At 38.6% G+C, this 21,818-nt stretch overlaps 1 protein-coding gene and 1 non-coding gene across 7 annotated transcripts in view; both read left to right on the top strand.

Moving 5' to 3' along the window:
• Positions 1 to 21,818, top strand: part of RIPOR2 (RHO family interacting cell polarization regulator 2) — a 177,198-nt gene that overhangs the window by 115,745 nt on the left and 39,635 nt on the right. For all 6 annotated transcript variants that reach the window (XM_010980131.3, XM_031435107.2, XM_031435108.2 and 3 more), the window contains exons 2-3: positions 18,049 to 18,175; positions 20,962 to 21,117. In XM_010980131.3, coding sequence (XP_010978433.1) covers positions 18,049 to 18,175; positions 20,962 to 21,117 — 283 coding nt within the window. The remainder of the gene's footprint in view (positions 1 to 18,048; positions 18,176 to 20,961; positions 21,118 to 21,818) is intronic.
• Positions 4,789 to 4,897, top strand: LOC116147860 (U6 spliceosomal RNA). The gene has a single exon (XR_004131451.1). It is a non-coding gene; the product is annotated as a U6 spliceosomal RNA (small nuclear RNA).

Below are 21,818 nucleotides of genomic sequence, written 5' to 3'. Positions count from 1 at the left end.
AAGCTAACAGATCATACCATAGAAAATCAACTCTTCAAAATGCCTGCTTGGTGGTAAAATATCCTAGGATCTCGCACCATATTTAATACCAACTGCATTTTTTTAAATTTAGGAAGGATCAACTATTTTTTACCCCCTCAGCAGATATTATATAGGCTCTCTAATTGAAGCCTAGCTCAGCTAATCCAACTTTCAAGAGACTTGAAAATACACAGTACTAATAAATGCATTCCTAGGTAAGTTATAAAACTGAAATCAACCTTCTTTGAAAGTTTTCTTCTCTGGGAGATGCACAGGAGTCTCCATCTAGACCTCATTAAACTGGAGATGACTTCATAGTACATCCTCATCCCTGTAATGATAAGAATAGAGAACACTTACTGTTCTAAGCACTTTAATTCATTAACCTATTTGATTTTCACAGCAACCTATGAGTCTAGTTCTTTTATCACCCCAATTGTACTTTTTCCCTTTTTTTTAAAGAATGGAAGTCTAATTGCTGTACAGTATAATTTACAGGTGTACAATATATGAGGTAATTAAGGTCTGGGGAGGTTAAGCCACCTGTCCGGACAATACATGATAAAGTGGTACTGCTGGGCCACTGAATTCTTTGGTCTCAGCAGCCCTGAGATGGAAGGCATTTGCTTTTGTCAGCACACAGAAAGCACAAGATTAGATGACCGCGAGTTCCAGTTCTGATATGTTGTTACTTTTGCATCATTGCAGCAGTGGAAAAGTTTTTCTTTCAAATCCTAAGATTCCCAAGCCATTCCTTTTTGCCACTAAATAAGAGGTACAACATTGTCCTGTGTTTCTGGTAAAGACTTGCGATGCCTTTTTCAAATATTTTTTGTAGTGGAGTTGGAATCACGCAACTGAAGAACATTCATGATTCGATTTTTCCATATTGAAAGAATGGAAGGCAGATGTGATCGATGATTATGTAAACCCTGGCAAGATATGTTTTCTAAATGTCTGTGCCCAGATCAATTCAGTCATGGTCTCTGGGGATGAGGCTCAGACAATCCCATAAAAAACTCTCCAGATAATTCTAATATGCAGCCAGATTTGAGACTCTCTAAATTAGATGGTGCGTTATATTAGGCTTTTTCTAGAGGTGACTGAGTTGCATCAGCAGGAAGGTACAGAGGCCGGGGCTGTAGGTTAAATATTTATTTTAATGTGGTAAATATCTTCAAATAAACCCAATAACTCAGTTCCTAACCATGGACGTGACTTTCTGGATTTAATCACAAGAGTTGAAGATACAGGGCATTACCCTGAATAGCAAGGACCACCCATTTATTTTTGTTGAATCTAAAATACTGTTATTATTGTGATACTGTGTTATTACCCCATCATGAGCATCTCAGTGTGGGAAATGGTTATGGAATAAGAAGATAAAAAGCAGGGAGAGTGACAGTGAGCCAAGGATCAATTGTTCTCAAACTCTCTGAGCACCTGATCAGTACTGATTAATGATGTCTGTGGGATGACAGGGCATTCTGAGTACTGGTGACCCTCTACTCCAAGTTGATGGAAAGTCACATTAAGAAAACTAGAAGAGGAATTCTGCCTTCTCAGCTAAAGGAAAGTAGAGACGGATAGAGGCAAGACCACATGTGAGGGTAGAAATTCTGATTGGAGTTCCAGCTCTGCCAACAATCTTGTTGGAACCGTTGCCTACAGGTCGATTTCGTTACCGATAGGACAGGAATCACAGTAATGGTCCTACCTGATTTACAGGGTTGCTGTCAGGAGATAGATATCAAAGCATTTGGAAAAGAGCAGTCTGCCAACATGAAATGTTATTATGAATCACCTCACTAGGTGATCCTACAAATACAAACAGCTGTATGGTCACCAAAAGTTGCGCCATTCTGTTTATTTTGATTTACGAAGGGTCGCCTATTCTAAATCCTTCTAACTTTAACACTGGCACTAAAGAAGGCCTCTGTCAATTGGTTTGAGCACCTGACTTCCCTACACAGGGGTTATTTCATCTTTTCATTTTTGTATGACCAATGCCACCAAGCTGCATGCTGCCAGTTTGTTCAAAGTATGCATTTGTTTCTCCAAGTCCTGACAGCCTTAGACCCCTCTGTGCCCTTGTCTACGGTGAAAGTCTCAGAATATTCCTACCAGCCAGAGGACAGAGGCAAAACCTGACACTCCCTGACCCCCCAACTCCTCTCCCTGTTGGTCTGTTTCACATCCAAGAGAGATGGTCCCAGTTAGGGGTTTCTGTGTTTACACAGATGTTGGTCTTGGAGGAGTGGAAAACTAGGTAGGTCTGGAACTTATTAAAGCCAGTTAATTTGACCACCAGTGTGGTCAAATTATAGGCTTCTTGTTTGCTTTGAAGTGGGATTGGGTAGACCCACCAAGCTAAAAGGCCAAACCAAGTCTCCTTCTCCTTCTAGAGAAAACAGACAAATTTCCCTTCTCTATGACCTCATCTTTATCTGCAGCAAGATTGGGGGAGACAAGGATTATCATGTATTGCGTTCATTCTACTTCCTCTACTCCTACGTCCACTGTGTTGTGAAGTGCTTCGTGAAGAGGGTAAAGTCTAAGAATGATTGTTTGACGCTATGCTTGCCTGCTTTATGCTGGATGAGGACCCAGACACCCATACACTATTTGGGATCGCCTTCTTATATAGCACTGGGCCACTAAACACCCAGTAAATTAAGATTTCAAATATGCGCAAAACAAAAGCAAACGGGATAACAAATTCCTGAAAACCCATCACACATGCAACAGTTGTCAAGAATTTTCCACACTTGCTTCATCCCTTTTGTTGTTGTTGTTGAAGCATTTTAAATCTAGCAAATCAAGATTTAGCGAAAGGTCTAGCAAACCTAGACATCATGTCATTTCACTCCTACACGCTTCTGTGGGCATGTCAAGAGTATTGACATGTTCTTGCATAATCTCGATTTCCACTTCTTACCTAGCCAAATGAGCAATATTTCCTTAGTATCCTCTAATATCTAGTCCATGTTAAAATGTCCCAGGTGTCTCAGAAATGACTTTTTTCAGTAGATCAGTCATTGTGATCAAAACAGGGCCTACACATTGCATCTGGACAGTATATCTTTTGAGTCTCTTGTCTTTTCTTCCTCCCTTTTCCCCATGAATAAATTATTTGATCAGTAGGGAATCTAAAGCCCCATGAAGATCTGTCCAGAGAGAGTCTGTGACCTGCGTTAGTTCTCCCAGGCAGAGCAAAGAATCACTTGCTCTGTTGATAACTTTGCCCAGGCTGACCTGACAGGACGAATGGAGGCAGTGGGGAAGGACCCAAGAAAATGCATGAAAACCACTTTCTCACTAGTGAACCAGAGACAAAATTGAAAATGCAGGGTCTGAAGATGGCCAAGCATTTCCTAGTGACATTTGAGTCCCAGAAAATAAAAAGTAGCCCTTCAGAATAATTCTAATGTGACCCAGAGGATGGAGTGAATTCTGCGAGTGATCAGAGGGTTGAAACTAGAACAGTGTTGAAACTGGTGAGGTGATTGAGTGAGGGAGACAGGTAGTCTTGGGAATTTGTTTTGTATTTTAACAGTACTTCCCCGGGTCTTTGTTTGTTTATTTGTTTCTTTATTTATTTTTTAATAGAGGTACTAGGTATTGAACCCAGGACCTTATGCATGCTAAACATGCATTCTACAACTGAGCTATGACCCTCCCCAGAGACAAGTGGTCTTGGGAAATGTCACTTTCTCATTTTCCTGCTCTATAAAAATGCCTCTGACTCCCCTTTAGGTAAATTAGCAAAGGACATCAACAAGCAGAGGATCGCAGACAGCGAAGAGTGGAAGTTAATTTACTGGCCTGAGTGAGAGCTTTGTCTGATTTTAGGAGTTATGTGGGCATCTGAGAGCGAAAGTATCCTGACAGTGCCTTTGGACTCAGAATCCAAGTGACGTGGCATTTCACATGTGTACAAATAAGCCTGTGATGTATTCTTTTGTCTTTGCTGTTGGGAATTTGCCACATGTTGATGGATCCGTAAACGTTTGTTCTTTCTTTGCACTAAATTGTTCTGTAAGCTAAGGATTAAATGGTTTTTTGCTTTACTCCTGTTTTTATAGTTCAAATCCTTCAAACAGGGCAAAGGATAGTGAGACATGATTACATGCTCTTGGTGTACGAAAAAAGGAACATAATTCTGCTTTGTTGATAATCTAGGTATTTACACATTGCTGTACCTAACTGCTTTGCATCCTGATTGTAAATTATTTGGTTTTTGGCAACCAAAAATACACTCAGCAGATGTTGTTCATATGACCACCTTCTTGGTATGCAGCAGCAAGGACCAGTAATGAAACCACCATCCCTATTAGAGCGGTTTAATTTGCTAAAATTACCATGCAGAGAACATGTGTATGGGCCTCTGGGAAGCCAGTCAACTTTGAAACTGCTGGTATGTGATGGCACGCTCATTTACACAGCCTTGTTCTGTATAGAATATTAGAATGTTCCATAGAGTAACTTTTGGACACTGGATTCTTCTGAAATGTCATCGTTTTCTCAGTTTCCTTTTTTAATCACCTCTGTGTTGTTTAGTAGCAATTCACATTACTTCATACAAAACGTCACCGATTTAGGGAGACTGGGATAAATCAGAGAAATTTACTTCCAGGCAGAGAGAATTAACAGGACAGATCAATTTATCCCTGTTAATACATAATGATTGCAAAATGTGAACATTCAACTTGCTCATTTCCTTAGTAAAAACATCTTTTTATTTGTATGTATGCTTTAAAAAAATGAAAGCTCACTTCAGCAGCATGTATGCTAAAATTAGAAGGATACTGAGAAAATTATCATGGCCTCCTGGGCAAGGAAGACACAAGTTAATGAAGTGCTTGGGTATTTTTCTGCTATACATAAAATAGATAAGCAACAAGGATTTACTGTATTACACAGGAAAATATATTCAATATCTTATAATAACCTATGTTGGTTATTATTGGTTATAATAACCTATATTATTTAATCTGAAAAAAATATATAAAAGAATCACTTTGCTGTACATCTGAAACTAACACAGTATTATAAATCAACTATGAAAACATAAGGTTTAACAAACATTTCCATGCTTTTTTTTTAAATTATCAGACTGTAGTTCAAACACACAGGTCATTGTTTCATGTGATAGATTCACTGCAGTACCACTAACCCCTTATCAGTTATTTATTTTCATAATAATTCTGCATTATAAGTCTTTCTGTAGAATTACAGTTCCATAAATGAATCATTCCAGTCGCTAACAATAAGCAACTGAAGTCGATCAGAACACACCATTTACAGACTTCTAAAAACTGCATGACGCAGGCTGTAATCAAGAGAATCAGAATAGAGACTGTGAATAATAATGCATATCTTCCCACATAAATTCTTTCATCTTCCCTTCTCTGGAGGAGCCCTCACCAATTTTTTTTTTTTTTTTAAGTTGAAGAAGCCAAGGTAAGGAGCTCCAGGGTCCAAAGCTGAGAACGCATCCAGGTGTTCTACCTCTGCATCTCTTGGCCCCTTTAAAACCCCTCTGAGCTGCATTTCATACCCTCATGTATTGTATTCAAGTCTATAATAAGATGCCTTGAATGCTAAGCATTTGAAGTGCTGCTTTTTAAAAGTGTTGTCATAACAACGGGAATAAAATGACGAATGTAACTTGAGTTTGAAAGGACTGCCTTAGTTTTAAGTCCATTGCTTTCCCTAAGCAAGGGCTTAATGGTCACCTCCTAGTGCAAATGAAGGCCATGATATATGTCATCACATAATTGAGTCAGTTACATTTACCATCACGTAATTATCAGTCAATCCCCCATCAGTTCAATTGACTTGTTAAAATGGTCAGAAATAAATTAATTGACCATAAGAAAAGTCTAGTAGTTTGATTATTTATGCCATAATCTAAGCATTGAGATAATTTCTTATTCTTTCTCTGAGATGAACTGTACCCTGTTGCTTTTGTTATAAGTCTCAATTCCATTTTCTACCTGACACTCATGCCCATGGACAAATTCCAGTGCTGGGCTAGGAAACAGTGCACGGTGCATAATTATGCTTCCTGACACACTGCTGGGTATATTTCTTCTAGAATCTAATGATGTTTTTTTATGTTTAAGATGTCCAAAGATGTAGCTCAGTCCTAGTGAGAACAATAAAAAAAACAGGAGCTTATAAAAATGATAATTTCAGTTAAGTCAAATGACAATAGATGTCAGTATCATTTTGATTCTGTTTTGAAGTAAAGAAACAACAATCACCATTAGCTCGAAATGAGTTGCCAAGCTCAAGGGGTAAACAGGCTACATGCAAGAACAGCCTAAAGGAATTAATAACATCCATTTTCTTCTATCTCGGAGCGTTGTTTTTGAATCTAATGATCAAATAATGAGGGTTTGTTGTGGGTGTATTTTTTTTCCCAGCAGTATCAGCCAAGCTGTCTATGAGGACCATGTTTCCAAGAAATTTTCCCTCTTGATGGTTTTTGCTGGGCTTAAAAAAAAAATAGGTAAATTTACTTATTCTTGCTAATAGCCTCAACCGTCATTTAAGTGCAGAATGCTTTTTCCTTCGAACCAGGAAGCAGTTGGTCCTGTTCTGATGTGCCGTTTGCACCAAATGAAGGTCTCTGAGTGTTCTAGATTTTGCATTTTAAAATGAGTTGTGACAACATTAGTCAAAATCCATTCAACCCCTCTTGACATTTAAGCGAGTTTTATGTCCTGAATTATCGTGAGGCCAGCTGCTTCTCCCCACATTTAGTTAATCCACTAGGATAGAAGAAGAAACAGAGTTTTCATTTTCCCCAGACTGAAACGGTGTCAATTACCTAGAAGTTTCTACAACTGACGGTCCCAGTGAGTAGACCTGCAATTAACGTTTCTTCTTTACTCTTCAGATGGTTCAGCCAGACCCTTAAAATAGCTTCACAGTCCTCTGCTGTCATTGCTTTGAGGGGGGAAAAAGGGAAAGAAAGAGGGGAGCAGTAATGTCAAATTACTTTATTTCTATATAGCTCCTTACCTTTAAAGTAGGTATGTTTTCCTAATTGGTGCATTCCATTTGATTGATGAAAGTCAGATGTATCTTCAAAGGATACATTCTCATTAGTAGAAAAGATCATTACTCCACACTAAGCCTTTTAGATATGTTATTTCATTTTCTCCTTGCAATGACCTTGGTAACTTGGGTCTTATTATCCTCATTTTATTGACAAGAAAAATCGGAGAGCAGAGAGAATCCATGACTTGGGCGAAACCTGGGTCAGCCTGGCTCTAAGCCAGTGATCTTCTATCCTACTCAGTACTGAGCAAAAAAGAAGTTGGTCCAGACAGATGCTCAGGTACCTACATTCAAGAAGTTTGTGGCTTGGTTAAAGAAATGAAACATAATCGGGAAAATAATTATAATACATTGAGTCCCTGAATATGCTCATTCTCACAAGTAATTTCAAGTTTTGAGGTCCACAAGGCAGGATCCCTCTGATTGAGCTGCTTAGAAGATGCTTCAAGAAACAGTTGGCTTTTTTGTCAAATGATGGTGATAGATTAAACCCGTTGAAAACAAATAAGAATCCATGAGTCCATCCTGGCAGTCCTGACAATAACTAGACAAAAAGAAATAAGTAAAAAGATTAAAGAAAACTCTTTCTTACAGTAGAAAACAAAACAATGATTGAGTTCAAAGAGTACCATTTTTCCATCATCTTAGTAATCATTGATTTGGGCAATAATCATCAATGGATGTGAAAACTTCTGGGTTAAAGAAATAAGATATTTGCAGAGCCCCCAAGTACCTCCTTACCAACCACTTACCAGTTACAAAGGCAAAAACAGAAATTTTCCAGGGGAGAAACTGTCCAACAATACCTTAACCAAGTGATCACAGTAATGGGACCAAGTGACTCTTTGTGCCTTCTGATGCCATGCCTTCAGAAAGACAACATTACTTATGTGATGTCACTGCCAAAAATGCATAGCCTGAATCTAATTGTGAGAAAATATCAGACAAGCCCAAACTAAGGAACATTCTATAAAGTGACTGTACTCTATGAAAATGTCCTTGTCAGGAAAGACAAAGAAAGGACAAGCAACCATCCCAGATTAAAGGAGACGGAAGACAAATGACAGGAGAGGCAGCTCGTCATCCTGGATTGGCTCCTGGAATAGGGTGGTGGGGGGTTGGGGACAGTATATGGAACATTACTGGGACAGTTTGTGAAATTTGAATAACATATGTACATTAGATAATAGTATTATACTGATATTAAATTTCCTGATGTTGGTAGTTGTATTGTGGTTATGTAAAGTGAATGACCACATCTTTGGGATACACACATTGAACTATTTAAGAGTAAATTGCATCATATCTGCAAATTGCTCAATAGGGAGGAGCATATATATATAAACATGCAAATTGCTCTCAAATGAGTCAGGAAATAATTGTGTGTGCGTGTGCCTACCGAGGGGGGGATGACAAAGTGAAATTTGACAGATGTCAACAAATGATGAATCTGGATGAAAGATGTATGAGAGCTTTTTGTACTTGTAACTTTTCTGTAAGCTTCCAATTATTTAAAAAAAAAAAAGATTGTAATTGACTTTTGAACTGGGCTTCCAGTGTACCTATGGTTTAGTTTTTATCACTCAGTATTTAATGGAGCTCAGATTTGTCTGACTTGGGAGTCCGAATTCTTACCATCTCAACTCAACTGCTCTCCTGGCAGCACTGAGAAATAAGTATCACCCAAATCTCACTTTATGTTATTTGTTACATATTTCTTACATCAAAAATAGTCTCCTATCCACTTTAGGTACAGTCATATTTTCTTCTCCTGTTAAATTATTAAAACTTTGGAGCAGAGATCATTCTTTGGTTCTTTTTGGATTGTGGACAACACGTAGCATCCTGCCAGTGCTGAGCAATTAATATGAACTTAATCATTATATGTTGATGGATGGAGTCTTAAGAAAGCCATCGATATCAATTTCCAGAGTTTCTGGAAATGAGTTTCTTTTTCTTCCAAGCTAGTGGAACCTCTGTCTTCATTATCGCAATCTTTGTGTTTCTCAAGAACCTTACTTTTTATAAAGCACTTCCTCATTTTTGGTATGTTTTTAGGAGAAGTCCTGCCATCTATAGGGTTGGTGGGAAGTCAGGTTAAACGATATCCAAGAAGCCTTGTGATTGTGAGATTGAATGATGCTGTGATCTCATTTGAACCATACACATGCTTATCTATTAAATGGAGAGGAAGAATGACTACTCTTATCCTTTGGATACCAAATTTGAGGTTCAGCAAGTTTAGTATGTGCCCAAGAGGCCGGCAAGAATCCCTGAGCTTGGTTCTTCCATCTCTTACTAAGGAGTGAGTCTGTGTTGTTCCTTGAGTTTTTTCATCCTTTCACATCACTTGTCTTAGTCAGTCAATGTAATGTCTCGTGCATGTATTTATCATTTGGTTAGCAAACAGTGTTGACAACTGAGAAGCAAATATTAGCCTTGCCTTGATTTATTCTAAGGCATACACTAAAAAAAAAAAAAAAAGCCAATGACTTAAATATATCCCCCCCTTTTTTGAGATTAGTCAACTGTTCTGTAATAGGTACCTTACAACCATATAATAAGCAGAACCTATTTTTGGATTCATCTTAAATAATCATTTAGCATAACAGGCTATTTACATCCAGCCCACATGCCTCTTTCCGACAACTGAATTATACTTCTGCCCTTGACCGAGACGTGGGGAAGCAGAAACAGGATGGCATTGTTAGGGGAGGAGAGCGGAGGAACAGATATCGGGCCTGAAGAAATGACTCAGAAAGCACAGTGGGGCCAGTGTGCGGTGTCTTACATGGTGTTGTGGGGGAAAAGCATCAAATCATGAAAATACTCAACTCTCAGCTGGTTTCTTCTTGATTGAGCTTTTCCTTTTCAAGTCCTGATTCCTTGGCCCTGCCTCTTGCGGAAGAAGTGATGACTTTTTCTGGAAACTGGTAATGGTGTTTCAAATGGCTTGATTGATGTAAAACTCACAGGCCATAAAATTAGCTCATCTGAAGTATACAGTTTGAGTTTTAGTAAATGTATACAGTTATGCAACAGCCAGGACAGCACAGTTTTAGAGCACTTACACCACCCCCCAAAAGTTCTCTCATGCTCCTTGGTCTACTTCCATCCCTGGCACCTGGCGAACACTTGAGTTGATTGTAGAAGAGTCTACTTTTGCCAGCATGTCACCCCAGCAACCTGCCACTGTCCTGCTGGTCTCAGTCTAACATGGTCTAACATGGAGATGGCATAGCTTTATAGTTGTGCAGCTATTGCTTTCTTTTTTTTTAATTTTTTTGAGGGGTATCCTTTACTGAGATGAGTTTTATTATTTATTTATTTGGGGGCAGATAATCAGGGGTTTTTTTTTAATGAAAGTACTGGGGATTGAACCTATGACATCATGCATGCTAAGCACACCCTCTACCACTGAGCTATGCCCTCCCCTCTGATTTCTAAATTGACATTCTCCCCCCATGAGAAGTGCTTTGGTGAGAACTGAGATATTCTTACTGACTTCATTCAGAAATCATAGAGATCTGTTTTATTTTCTGTCATTAATGAGCATCTTCCAGAATCACCGGTTTGTGTTCTATATTAAAGAATTTGGTTACATTAAAAAAAAAAAGGAAAACACCACAAAAAAACCTTACTTTTTTTTTTAAAAAAAAGCATTCTTTTTATTGAGGTATAGTTGATGTGCAATATTATATAAATTTCAGGTGTGCAACATAGTGATTCACAATTTTAAAAGGTTATAGTCCATTTTTAGTCATTATAAAATATTGGCTGTATTCCCTGTGTTGTATAATATATCTTTGTAGCTTATTTATTTTATACATATATTTTAAATTGAAGTATAATTAATTTACAATGTTGTGTTAGTTTCTGGTGTACAACATAGTGATTCATTTATACATATATATTCTTTTTCATATTCTTTTCTATTATAGTTTATTACAAGATATTAAATATGGTTCCCTGTGCTATACAGTAGGACTTTGTTGTTTATCCATTTCATATGTAGTAGTTTATATCTGCTAATTCCAAATTCCTAATTTATCCCTCCTCCACCCCTTTGGTAACCATAAGTTTGTTTTCTATGTCTGTGAATCTGTTTCTGTTTTGTAAATAAGTTTGTTTGTATCATATTTTAGATTCCACATGTAAGTGACATCATATGATATTAGTCTTTGTCTGACTTACTTCATTTAGTATGATAATCTCTAGGTCCATCCATGTTGCTGCAAATGGCATTGATTCTTTTTTATAGCTGAGTAGTATTCCATTGTGTTTGTATGTATGTATGTATGTGTTTGTGTGTGTATATATATGGCACATCTTCTTTATCCATCGTCATCTGTTGATGGACATTTAGTTTGCTTCCATGTCTTGGCCATTGTAAGCAGTGCTGCTGTGAACTTTGGGATGCATGCATCTTTTTGAATTAGAGTTTTCTCTGTATATATGCCCAGGAGTGGGATTGCTGGATCATATGGTATTTTCAGTTTTTTGATGAAATCTCCATACTGCTCTCCATAGTGGCTGCACCAAATTACATTCCCACCAACAGTGTAGGAGGGTTCCCCTTTCTCCAGACCCTCTCCAGCATTTATTGTTTGTGGTGTTTGTGGACTTTTTAATGATGGCTGTTCTGACTGGTGTGAAGTGATACCTCATTGTAGTTTTGATTTGCATTTCTCTAATAATTAGCAGTGTTGAACATCTTTTCATGTGCTTATTGGCCATCTATCTATCTTCTTTGGAGAAATGACTATTTAGGTCTTCTGCCCATTTTTTAATTGGGTTGTTTGTTCACAAAAACTTTACTTTTCAAGAGTTAAGACAAAGTATGGCCAGCTCTTGTGTTATTGTTTTTTTTAATTTCATAATGTTTGATGTCCTGCAGCTCTGGCATGTACAAATGCTAATGTGCTCTCATTTCCCATGGAGAAGCCCTGGTGTCGTCCTTGCAAGGGTTCACTTTGCCTTTGATCATATCTTAAAATCTGAAATAAACAGTGTATATAATGTAGACTTGATGGACTCTCCTTTATTATCCAAAGAAGCACATGAATATTGGGTAGATCTAAGTACTCTTTTAAAGATGACTGAAGAAAAAAGCTAATTTATAAACCCCTCAACATCTTTCTAAAAAAAAGTCAGGGGTGGGGGAGTTGGGTATAGCTCAGTGGTAGAGCACATGCTTAGCATACATGAGGTCCTGGGTTCAATCCCTAGTACCTCCATTTAAAAAAGAATAAAATAATTTAACATAAATAAGTAAACCTAATTACCTTCTCCTCTAGGGGAAAAAAATCTGATAGGAAAAACAGAATACAAAATTTAGATGCATTGTGCTCAAAATTTTTATTTATTACGTAGAAAGGAAAGAGTCGAAGAAAATTAAAGGCACCAAAATTCTGCTGGTGGTTGTCTTTGGATGATAGAAACAATATGGCTCTTCCCTCCCCTTCCCTGCCCTGACTTCTTTCTACTTCTCTGTGTTTTCCTAATACAGCAGAGTGCTTTTATGCTTGGAAAAACTAAACATAATCTAATGATTCCTATTTCCTTTGAGGACTTTTAGTGTACTTAACTTAACAAGCAATATTAACATTCCTTCCAGCTGACTGGTTGCTTTGCCCAGTTACCGTATAGGTTAATCAGTGCCTCTAACACTTTTACTGTGAACTGATCAGTTTGGAGATTCATGCCTGAGAGGGGATGGAAGGAGGTCAGCCTGTCTTACCTGATCTTCAGGGTTCCCTGAAGGAATTGTTCACGTCTGGGGAGAGAAGCTTGCTAACTCAGGCTAATCAAATTCACAAGAAAGTATAGGCCAGGATACCAGAGTATAGTGGGAAATGGAACTGTCACATAGATGAACTTTCCAAATATTTTTCTTCCAGTTTTGCTGTTTCTCCTGGGAGCACTGTTAGGAGCTGCGTTTTAGGGTCTGCTGCCCTCCTGTGATAGATGTCCTGCATTGTCTGTCCTCCAAGCAGTGCTCCAAGGTTGACTTCTGTCATTCATTCATTTATTCTGAAGATCAGGATCTCTCTCAGTTCTCCTAATAGCGGGCTGTTTCCCACTTTGAACTGCACTCACATTGCACCTTTTATTTCTGGTCCAAACAAGGCATGAGACCTGGCGGGATGAGGGGGGAAACTCTTGATCCCTTGATCTTTCTTTATCTGCCTCAGCCACCTCCCCAGACCCTGCCGTCTCCAGACCCCATGCTCTTTCTTGTCCAAAAACTGCCTGCTGGTTAGATAAGCTACCTTTTAGTTTAAAACAAACGAGGAACTTCAGGTCAGCTGGTGGCTCAGAGCACCCACTTTTGGCACCATGTCATAACAGAACATGTAAAGTCCTATACTCATTCCAATTTCAAAAGACTGCTATGTGTTCAGTTGGATCTTAGCATTGTGTAGACGGGGAGAAGGCTGAGGTTTTATTGCATGAAGAGTCAAGAAGAGAAACAACTGTGGCTTTCTGGTTTCTGTGCTGAGAAACTCAGCTCAGAATGGTAGGGTTTGGTCAACTCTTAGGGTGCTTAGGATTCTTTCCAGAAAGATTGTGTTCTTCGCAGTGATTGTGGGAATGGCAGGCGGGGGTGGGCACCTGGTTTAACAGCCTGGACCTCCTGGGACAAAGCAAATGTGGGGGCAAACCACAGCAGCTTCACCATTTGCCTCAGATTTGAAACCTGTCCACGATTTAATGCACAAAAATGAATGCTAATTCTGCTGGTGTTTTCAGAAAGACCAGGTGAGAAATCAGTAACTTAGGGACTAGAAACATTTTTCAGAGCCCTGGGAGTTTCAAGTAGTGGCAGCCAAAGAAAAGTTTGTTGTTTTATGTGGAATTTCTTTCATATTAGATATGGTATTTGGTGAACCTTAGCAATATGTATTGGGTATAGTGCGTACTACCAGGAGTGCAGTCCCATTTCTAATAGTCCTTCAGACGGAAAAAAGGAAGTGGTACATAGCTCACAGCTCATAATAGGGATTTTACTGAGGAATCTGACTTGTTCTGGTATAACCAGAATTTATGAAACCAAATACATTATTTCTTAGAAATCATATTTCTTCTCTGCAGGACTTTTAAATATAAGCAATTGTATAAACAGAATGGATACCCATCAAAGTTATCTTATATGTTCTTGTATGTGAGGTTTTCTTTTCTGGACAACGCCACATGCCTGCAGTTTCAAAAAAGAATTTTGCATCATATCTATAATACATAAATACATTTCCTTTATAAAAACTCAAACAGTGTAGAGAAATTAGTGTTTCTGACTGCCATTCAATCCCACCTCTCTATGGACTGTGTATGCTTTCAGAACTTTTCTATTCCTGTACATAATTTTGTTTTGTTTTGTTTTCAATATTCCTGGTATTATACTCTATTTTGTTCTGTAATTTGTTCTGGGAGTCTTTCTATGTGGGCTTATTATTTTTAACTGCTGCATAGTATTCTATGGTTATGCCATAATGTAGTAACAGTTTTTGCAATGATTAATATTTATATTATTTTCGTTTTTCCACTGTTACACTGACTGTCATGAACATCCCAGTATATACCTTTTTGTGAACAAGAGATAACAATGAGTAGATGTGGCATATTAAAGGATAAGTATGTTTTACATTTTAAATAGTAGATACTACCACTTTGTCTTCCAAACTTTGGGTACCACATGACACCTCTACCAGCAGTGATACTGCAATTGCACTACAGTCCTTTCTTTAAGTGAAGGCTTTGGTTTGAAGGAGCGTCTGCAATTAAAATGCCAGATTACAAGGAACCAGTTTTAAGTCCTTAAAGCCTGAATGTAGCTTTTGGGGTAGCTTTGCTGGAAGAAAGCAGGTCCGTGAGATTCTAGGAAGCCAGGGAACAGCTTGAAAACAGGGTACCAAGAGGTGGAGTGGCACTGTCAAAAAGATGATAACAGAGTTGCAGGATAACTAGCTGCTGGGGCAGTTGGAAGACTAGTAGCAAAGAACTACCACCCCTGCTTCAGAGTTAGGGGTGTGGGCGGCGGAGGTGCTGTGTGTACTCTTGTTGCTCATTCACCTGCTCACCCCTCTCTCAACCTACGCCTTTTCTCCAAGAGCCTGACTTTGTGCAGAAGCTCTCAAACTTATTTTACGACCCTCCTTAGGCAGTGTGTCAGCCTCTAGGGGAATTGATGTCGAGATACAGATCTCAGCCTGAGCCAGCTATCAGCCAAATTCTTTTCTGATAGATAACAATCATTTCTAAGACCAGATAGGCAAAACAGAACATTAACAAAACCCGTTCACCCCATCCTGTTCCCAGGGGTCATCCATTCAACAAGTAAATGTAATGAAAAGCTTCTGAGGATTTTACCCATCCTAAAGCAATTTACAATTTTAGAATCCAGGACCAATGTTTGTTTTGTTCTCTAAAAGCTTTCGAACCTATTACTGAAAAAGAGGAAGAAGGAAAATGATTCCACTATGCAGTTCTAATGTTTAATTCATTGAATGAGACCTTGAAGCTTTGCAAAGAGAAGTTTATTTAAGACTCTTTTTAACAGTTGGATTTGAGAAATTGTAGCAGATTATTTTAACTGAATCCCAATACTCAGGTTTATATTAGTTAAATTAGAATGCTTGGGGGAGTGGCTGTCAAGCATCAGTAGATGAAACCTCTGATTCTATGGATAAGAGAGAAAAAAATCCTTTTGGTCTAAATATATATTTTCTTGGAAATACAAGACAAATCCAGTTTAAATATTTCAATTACTTTAAGTTTTTTCCCTGTGACCAAAGAATGCCATGATGCAACAGAGCTACTGAACAATAATTTATAAAATGTGATACAATGCTAGTAAAATTTGCTAAGTTGAGTCTTTAAGGTGGGTTTTAGGTTATAAAATCATTGAGTACAGAAAGAACATAGTTTCCTGATATTTATTACATTTTGTTGATCTTTTTCTTAATATTTATTACATTTTCTTGATATTTATTACATTTGCATGTGTTACATATCACGATAGCACAGGCATACTTTGTGAGCTTAAGAAGATGTTTTTAATGAATAGTGGACAGACTTCTTAGTAAGCAACAAAGAACGCTTAGGAGAACCTCATTAAGAATTTATGTGAATTGTGGTTATTTTTGAACCTTGGGGGTGGGGAGAAGTAACCAGAAAGAACCTTATTTGCACTACATTTTGTCCTGCCTTTTGTGCACTAGATATTACTGCAATTTTTACTGCAAACTTCTTTTTAATTTATTTTTTATTGACATTTAGTTGATTTACAATGTTAGTTTCAGGTGTACAGGAAAGCAATTCAGTTATACATATACATATGTGTGTATGTGTGTGTGTGTATATATATTTTCAGATTCTTTTCCATTATAGATCATTTCAAGAAATTTAATATAGTCACCTGTGCTGTACATTAGCTCCTTGTTGTTCATCTGCTTTATGTGTTTTACTGCAATACTTCTCCTTTGTTACTTTTAAAATTCTAGAGAAGGCTCCAAAACGTAAGCCTCCCTGCGCCCATCCCTAGCTGGAGTGGGTGGGGGTCGTGTCCTACCCAAATCAAAGAGCAACCTATTGCCTATTGCAAAACCTCTTGCCAAAGGAGTCAGTGCCTCTACCGTGCAAGAATGCAGACAAACCTGGACCTGCTTTCTCCCAGGGTGGATGGAGAGGAGGGGATTTAAAAACCTGCAGCCTCATGGGGAAGGGGGCTGTGTTCTCTCTTTGGGGAAGCAAACCACTCAAACCTCCTCCCATGGCTGAGCTGCTTCAAATAGCTTTGAGTAGGACCCAGTGAAGTTGGCTTTTCCATTACATCTAGATGGACTCAACAAGCGTTTCGCTGCTGTTTTTTTAAAGCTTTGCTTGCTTGCTGGGTCTTTAAAGGGCAGTTGTTGATGCTATGCAAACACCAATTTGGTGTGTGCTCAGTTTGGAAGTCTTTAGTCTGGATAGTAGCTGTGTCCCATTTTCTCCTGCTAGCCGATCCCCCTCTCTGGACTGAGGTTACCAGTTAAGACAATGGTTTGAGCTTCAACTCTTCCCACTGTGAAGGGAGAAGAATTACCTAACTGTTCTAGGGCAGTCCTTTGGGGGAACTAACCTTGGGCTTCCGTCCAGCTGAAGTTGTGTTTTGACAACTCGTCTTGGTCAATGGTGATGAGTCTTTACAAAGGGCGAGCAAGCGACCGAAGTGGGGAGAGTGTGCTTTCTGCTGTATTTCCCCCTTGCTTTTCCTGCCTCTTCTCTTGTGTTCTTATCATAACCTAGATTATCACTACATTTGTTAGAGCTCTTTGTGCTTTGCTTTTTTCTCACTGCCACCATCACGGCACGATCTAATCTGTCAAAAGGTACTTAAGAGTAGAAAAAGGGAGAATAGGTTTAAGTAAGTTCATCTCTAAAGAAACCTAGTGTTTTTAGCCTTGTGACTTCTAAGTGTAGAATTCTACCCCAAGACTCACCTGTGTTTTGAATGTGATACAGAACCCATCTGAAACTTGACTTGGCCTATTTATGCGCCTTTGCTGTTGTTGTTCTAAATGGAAGAAAATATTCCAAAGTTTTTGTGTTTTTTGAGGGTACAATTGAATGTTGTTTAAAAAATAATCTCTCTTGAAACATTATGCTGTACACCAGAAATTGACACATTGTAAACTGACTGTACTTCAATTTAAAAAAAAAAAATAATCCCTGAAGAAACCCTGAAGTGACTGATCATGGTGTGTAATTTATATTTATTTATGTCTCAGTATGTTTCTTCACCTGAGAACTGAACCTTTTTACTTAAATAGAACATGTCCTAGAAGGAAGCCTTCCAAGCACCTAATGGCCTCAGGACTCACCTCACCTCAGGTCACCTCCTGTTATCGTTGACAAGCTTGGCGTGTTTTCTGTTGGAACCTGCCTCTCATTTGCCATCATCTTTCCATTGTCTTACAGGACTACAAGCCAGACCCCCAGAAATCATGTTGGTAGGATCCCAGTCCTTCTCGCCTGGAGGGCCCAATGGGATCATCAGGAGCCAGTCCTTTGCTGGGTTCAGCGGCCTTCAGGAGAGGCGATCCAGGTAAGTCGTGTGTGGTTTCTCACCCAGGATGCAGCTTGAGAGGGATGCGTGCTATGATGCTCTGAAGAAGGTCTACATGCACGTGGCCTTATGAAAACACACACCTGTGTTATTTTCTTCTCTTTCATGAAAAAGATGTAACGTTCCCCAAATTACTATCATTTAGAATTCCTCTTGCAAAGAAGATGTAGGATTAACTAGCAATATATGTGTATAGTTCTCCCTACCCCTACTCCACCCCACCCCATTTTTTTTTGATCTTTTGATACCTATTGCCAAAGTACCTCCATATGTTTAAAGCCCTTTAACCTCTAAACAGCAACAACAGAGTTGCCAATTTCTACACATCTATTGATATCAAGCATTTTCTAAAAATCTTTTCTAGTCTTTTATGTCGTCCCTGATGAGGTTAAATGTGCTTTCATAAGTTTACTTGCCTTTTGTATTTATTTTTGTAATAACCGGTTCATTTACATCCATTGCCTATTTGGTGGGGAGGAGTTGAATATTTATATATATTCTTACAGAACAGTAAAGTCTTTTTATTCATCCATTGCATCACCATATATTATAGTCTTTTACCCACTCGTTTGAATTGCTACCCCTTTTTTTGGCTTTTTGACCCCCTTCACTGATTGTTCCTGCTACCCTCCACTCCTCCAAGTCCCAGCCTCTGACAGCCTCCAGTCAGTTCTCTGTACCTATGAGTTTGGTTTTTTTGTTTGTTTTTCTTTTAGATTCTACATATAAGAGACATCATACAGTACTTGTCCTTGTCTGACTTACTTCACTTAAGCGTGATGCCCTCAAGGTCCATCCATGTTGTCACAATGGCAAGATTTCATTCTTTTTTATGGCTGAATAGCCATTGTGTGTGTGTGTGTGTGTGTGTGTGTGTGTGTGTGTGTGTGTGTGTGTACACCACGATTTCTTTACCCATTTATCCATCAGAGGACACTTAGGTTGTTTCCATGTCTTGGCTATTGTAAATACTGCTACAATGAACGTGGGGGTGCATCTTTTTGACTTAGTGTTTTCATTTTCTTTGGATAAATACCCAGAAGTAGAATTGCTGGATCGTATGGTAGCCTATTTTTAATTTTTTGAAGAACTGCCATACTGTTTTCCATAGTGGCTCCACCATTTACATTCCTAGCGACAACGCACAAAGGTTCTGTTTTCTCCACATCCTTGCCAACACTTGTTATTTCTTCTCTTTTTGATAATAGCCATTCTAACTGGGGTAAAGTGGTATCTCACTGTGGTGTTTTTTTAATCTACTTTATTTTAATGTTATTTTGGGGGAGGATTAGGCCTATTTATTTATTTTTGATGGAGGTACTGGGCATGGAACCCAGGACCTCATGCATGCTAAGCATGTGCTCTAGCACTTGAGCTGTATCCTCCGCCCTTCACTGTGGTTTTGATTTGCACTTCCCTGATGGTTAATGAAGTTGCGCATCTTTTTGTGTACCTGTTGGTCATTTGTATGTCTTCTTTGAAAAAGTGTCTGTTCAGATCTTCTGCCCATTTTTTAATTGGCTTGTGTTTTGCTTTTGAGTTCTATGAGTTCTTTATGTATGTTAACCCCTTGTCAGATATGATTTGCAAATATTTTCTCCCATTCAGTAGGTTGCCCTTTTATTTTGTTGATGGTTTCCTTTGCTTTGCAGAAGCTTTTTAGTTTCATGTAATCTCATTTGTATACTTTTGCTTTTGTTGCTTTTGCTTTTGGTGTCAGATTCAAAAAATCATCGCCTAGACCTATGTCAAGGAATTTACTGCCTATGTTTTCTTTTAGGAGTTATAGGGTTTCTTCTGGTCTGGCCTCTTAGCTTCCTAATCAGATCGGTAGTTTGGGTTTAAGTTATCAGGTATTCATCTTAGCACTGCAGGCTACTGCCACTAATAGAGATGTTGAGTTTTATGTTATACCTAGACAAAATTTACTCCATAAAAATAAAGTTTAAAAAACATCTCTTCTTCCAGCTACATGTGCCATTCTTTACTTTAACACTACAGGCGTATCTCAGAGATATAGCAGGTGTGGTTCCAGACCATGGCAATAAAGCGAGTATCATAATAAAGCAAGTCACATGAATTTTTTGGTTTCCGAGTGCATATAAGTTATGTTTCCACTATACTGTGGTCTGTTAGGTGTGCAATAGCATTGTGTCTAAAAAAAGTATGTGCCTTAATTAAATACTTTATTGCTAAAAAATGCTAACCATCATCTGACAATGCAGGGTTGCCACAAACCTTCAATCTGTGAAGAAACGCAGTATCTTCAAAGAACAATAAAGTGCAGCACAGTAAAATGAGCTGTGCTTGGATATTGTATACAGAATTTGCAGTTCGTCATGCTCATGGCCCTTTATTTAAAAAGTATTCACTCACATCCCAGTCGAATTTAATAGACATGTATGCCTGATGTCATGCAGCACACATATTCTTTTGGTTGGATTATATCCTTCTGCCTCTTCATTATCTCCACCTTAGAAATGTTTGTCCTTGGCCTTTCAGTGCTGTGACATGTTTTCACTCAGAGTGTACGTTACCTGAGTCCAGGCTTTGACGCAGTAGCCTCTGCCCTGCAAAGCTTCCAGATTTCAGCAGCTAAATCTAATACCAAGAAACTAAATATGGGATGGCGCAAATCTATTAATATACAAGGGGACATTACCTTCCCCAAAAGACACTAATACAAACACAAGATGACTGAAAGGCATTTCTTTGGTTGGATGCCCGAAACTCACAATTTTGGCTTTTCTTTTCTCTTTCCATAGATGTAACTCCTTCATTGAAAATCCCTCTGCTCTCAAGAAGCCTCAGGCCAAACTGAAGAAAATGCACAATTTAGGACACAAAAACAACAGCCCTCCCAAAGAGCCTCAGCCCAAAAGGGTGGAAGAGGTCTACCGGGCCTTGAAAAATGGACTTGAGTAAGAACATGGACCCTAATGCACTGAAATCTTTTAACTTTCTAAAATGCCCAGGAGAGTCAGAAAAGCTAGTCTTACAAGATAATTTTAGAATGTCTATTTCTGTAGTAGATATTTTATTATTGCAGCATAATTGAGGAAGCCTGAAATAAGTCCCAAAGATGTGAACTCTGGTGGATTTCCATATCCTATCCAAACACTGAAGGGGACCTGAAATAGTAATGTTTCTATTTAACTCTGTAGTATTGGGTTTCACCTAAACAATGGTAGACAAGCATATCTGTTTTAGAAATTGCTGAAGAAGGGTTCTAAAACCTTCCCAAGTATATTCTAGGGATGCTTGGTCCAGAATAAAACTTCCCCAGTGTGTGGTGAAATATGTACAATCAATGTTGATGGAACTAGATAGAATTCTGTGAGCCCAGACTCAGGGCTGACTCCAGAGTTGTCTTGCCCCTCCCCTCCTGACTGGTTTTTCTTTCCTGGACTCTCAGCCTCATAGGGGTCCTCCTTTTAGACCATCTGGATAGTATCAGATACAACTGCTAGGGCTTTCAAAATGTGGAGCAATTGAGAAAATAGAGAACCTCTTCCCTGCCAACCCTGCCCTCCACAGAGCAAGGTTTATATTCTTAATTCCCCTTCAGAAGGGAGAGGTCAGTAATTGCACCAGATTCCAATTGACAGTCACGGAGTTCACG

Source organism: Camelus dromedarius, chromosome 19 (assembly GCF_036321535.1).
Source record: "Camelus dromedarius isolate mCamDro1 chromosome 19, mCamDro1.pat, whole genome shotgun sequence".
NCBI classification, from domain to species: Eukaryota; Metazoa; Chordata; class Mammalia; order Artiodactyla; family Camelidae; genus Camelus; species Camelus dromedarius.
Note: the sequence above shows the minus strand (reverse complement) of the source record. Positions and strands in the feature narration are given on the sequence as shown.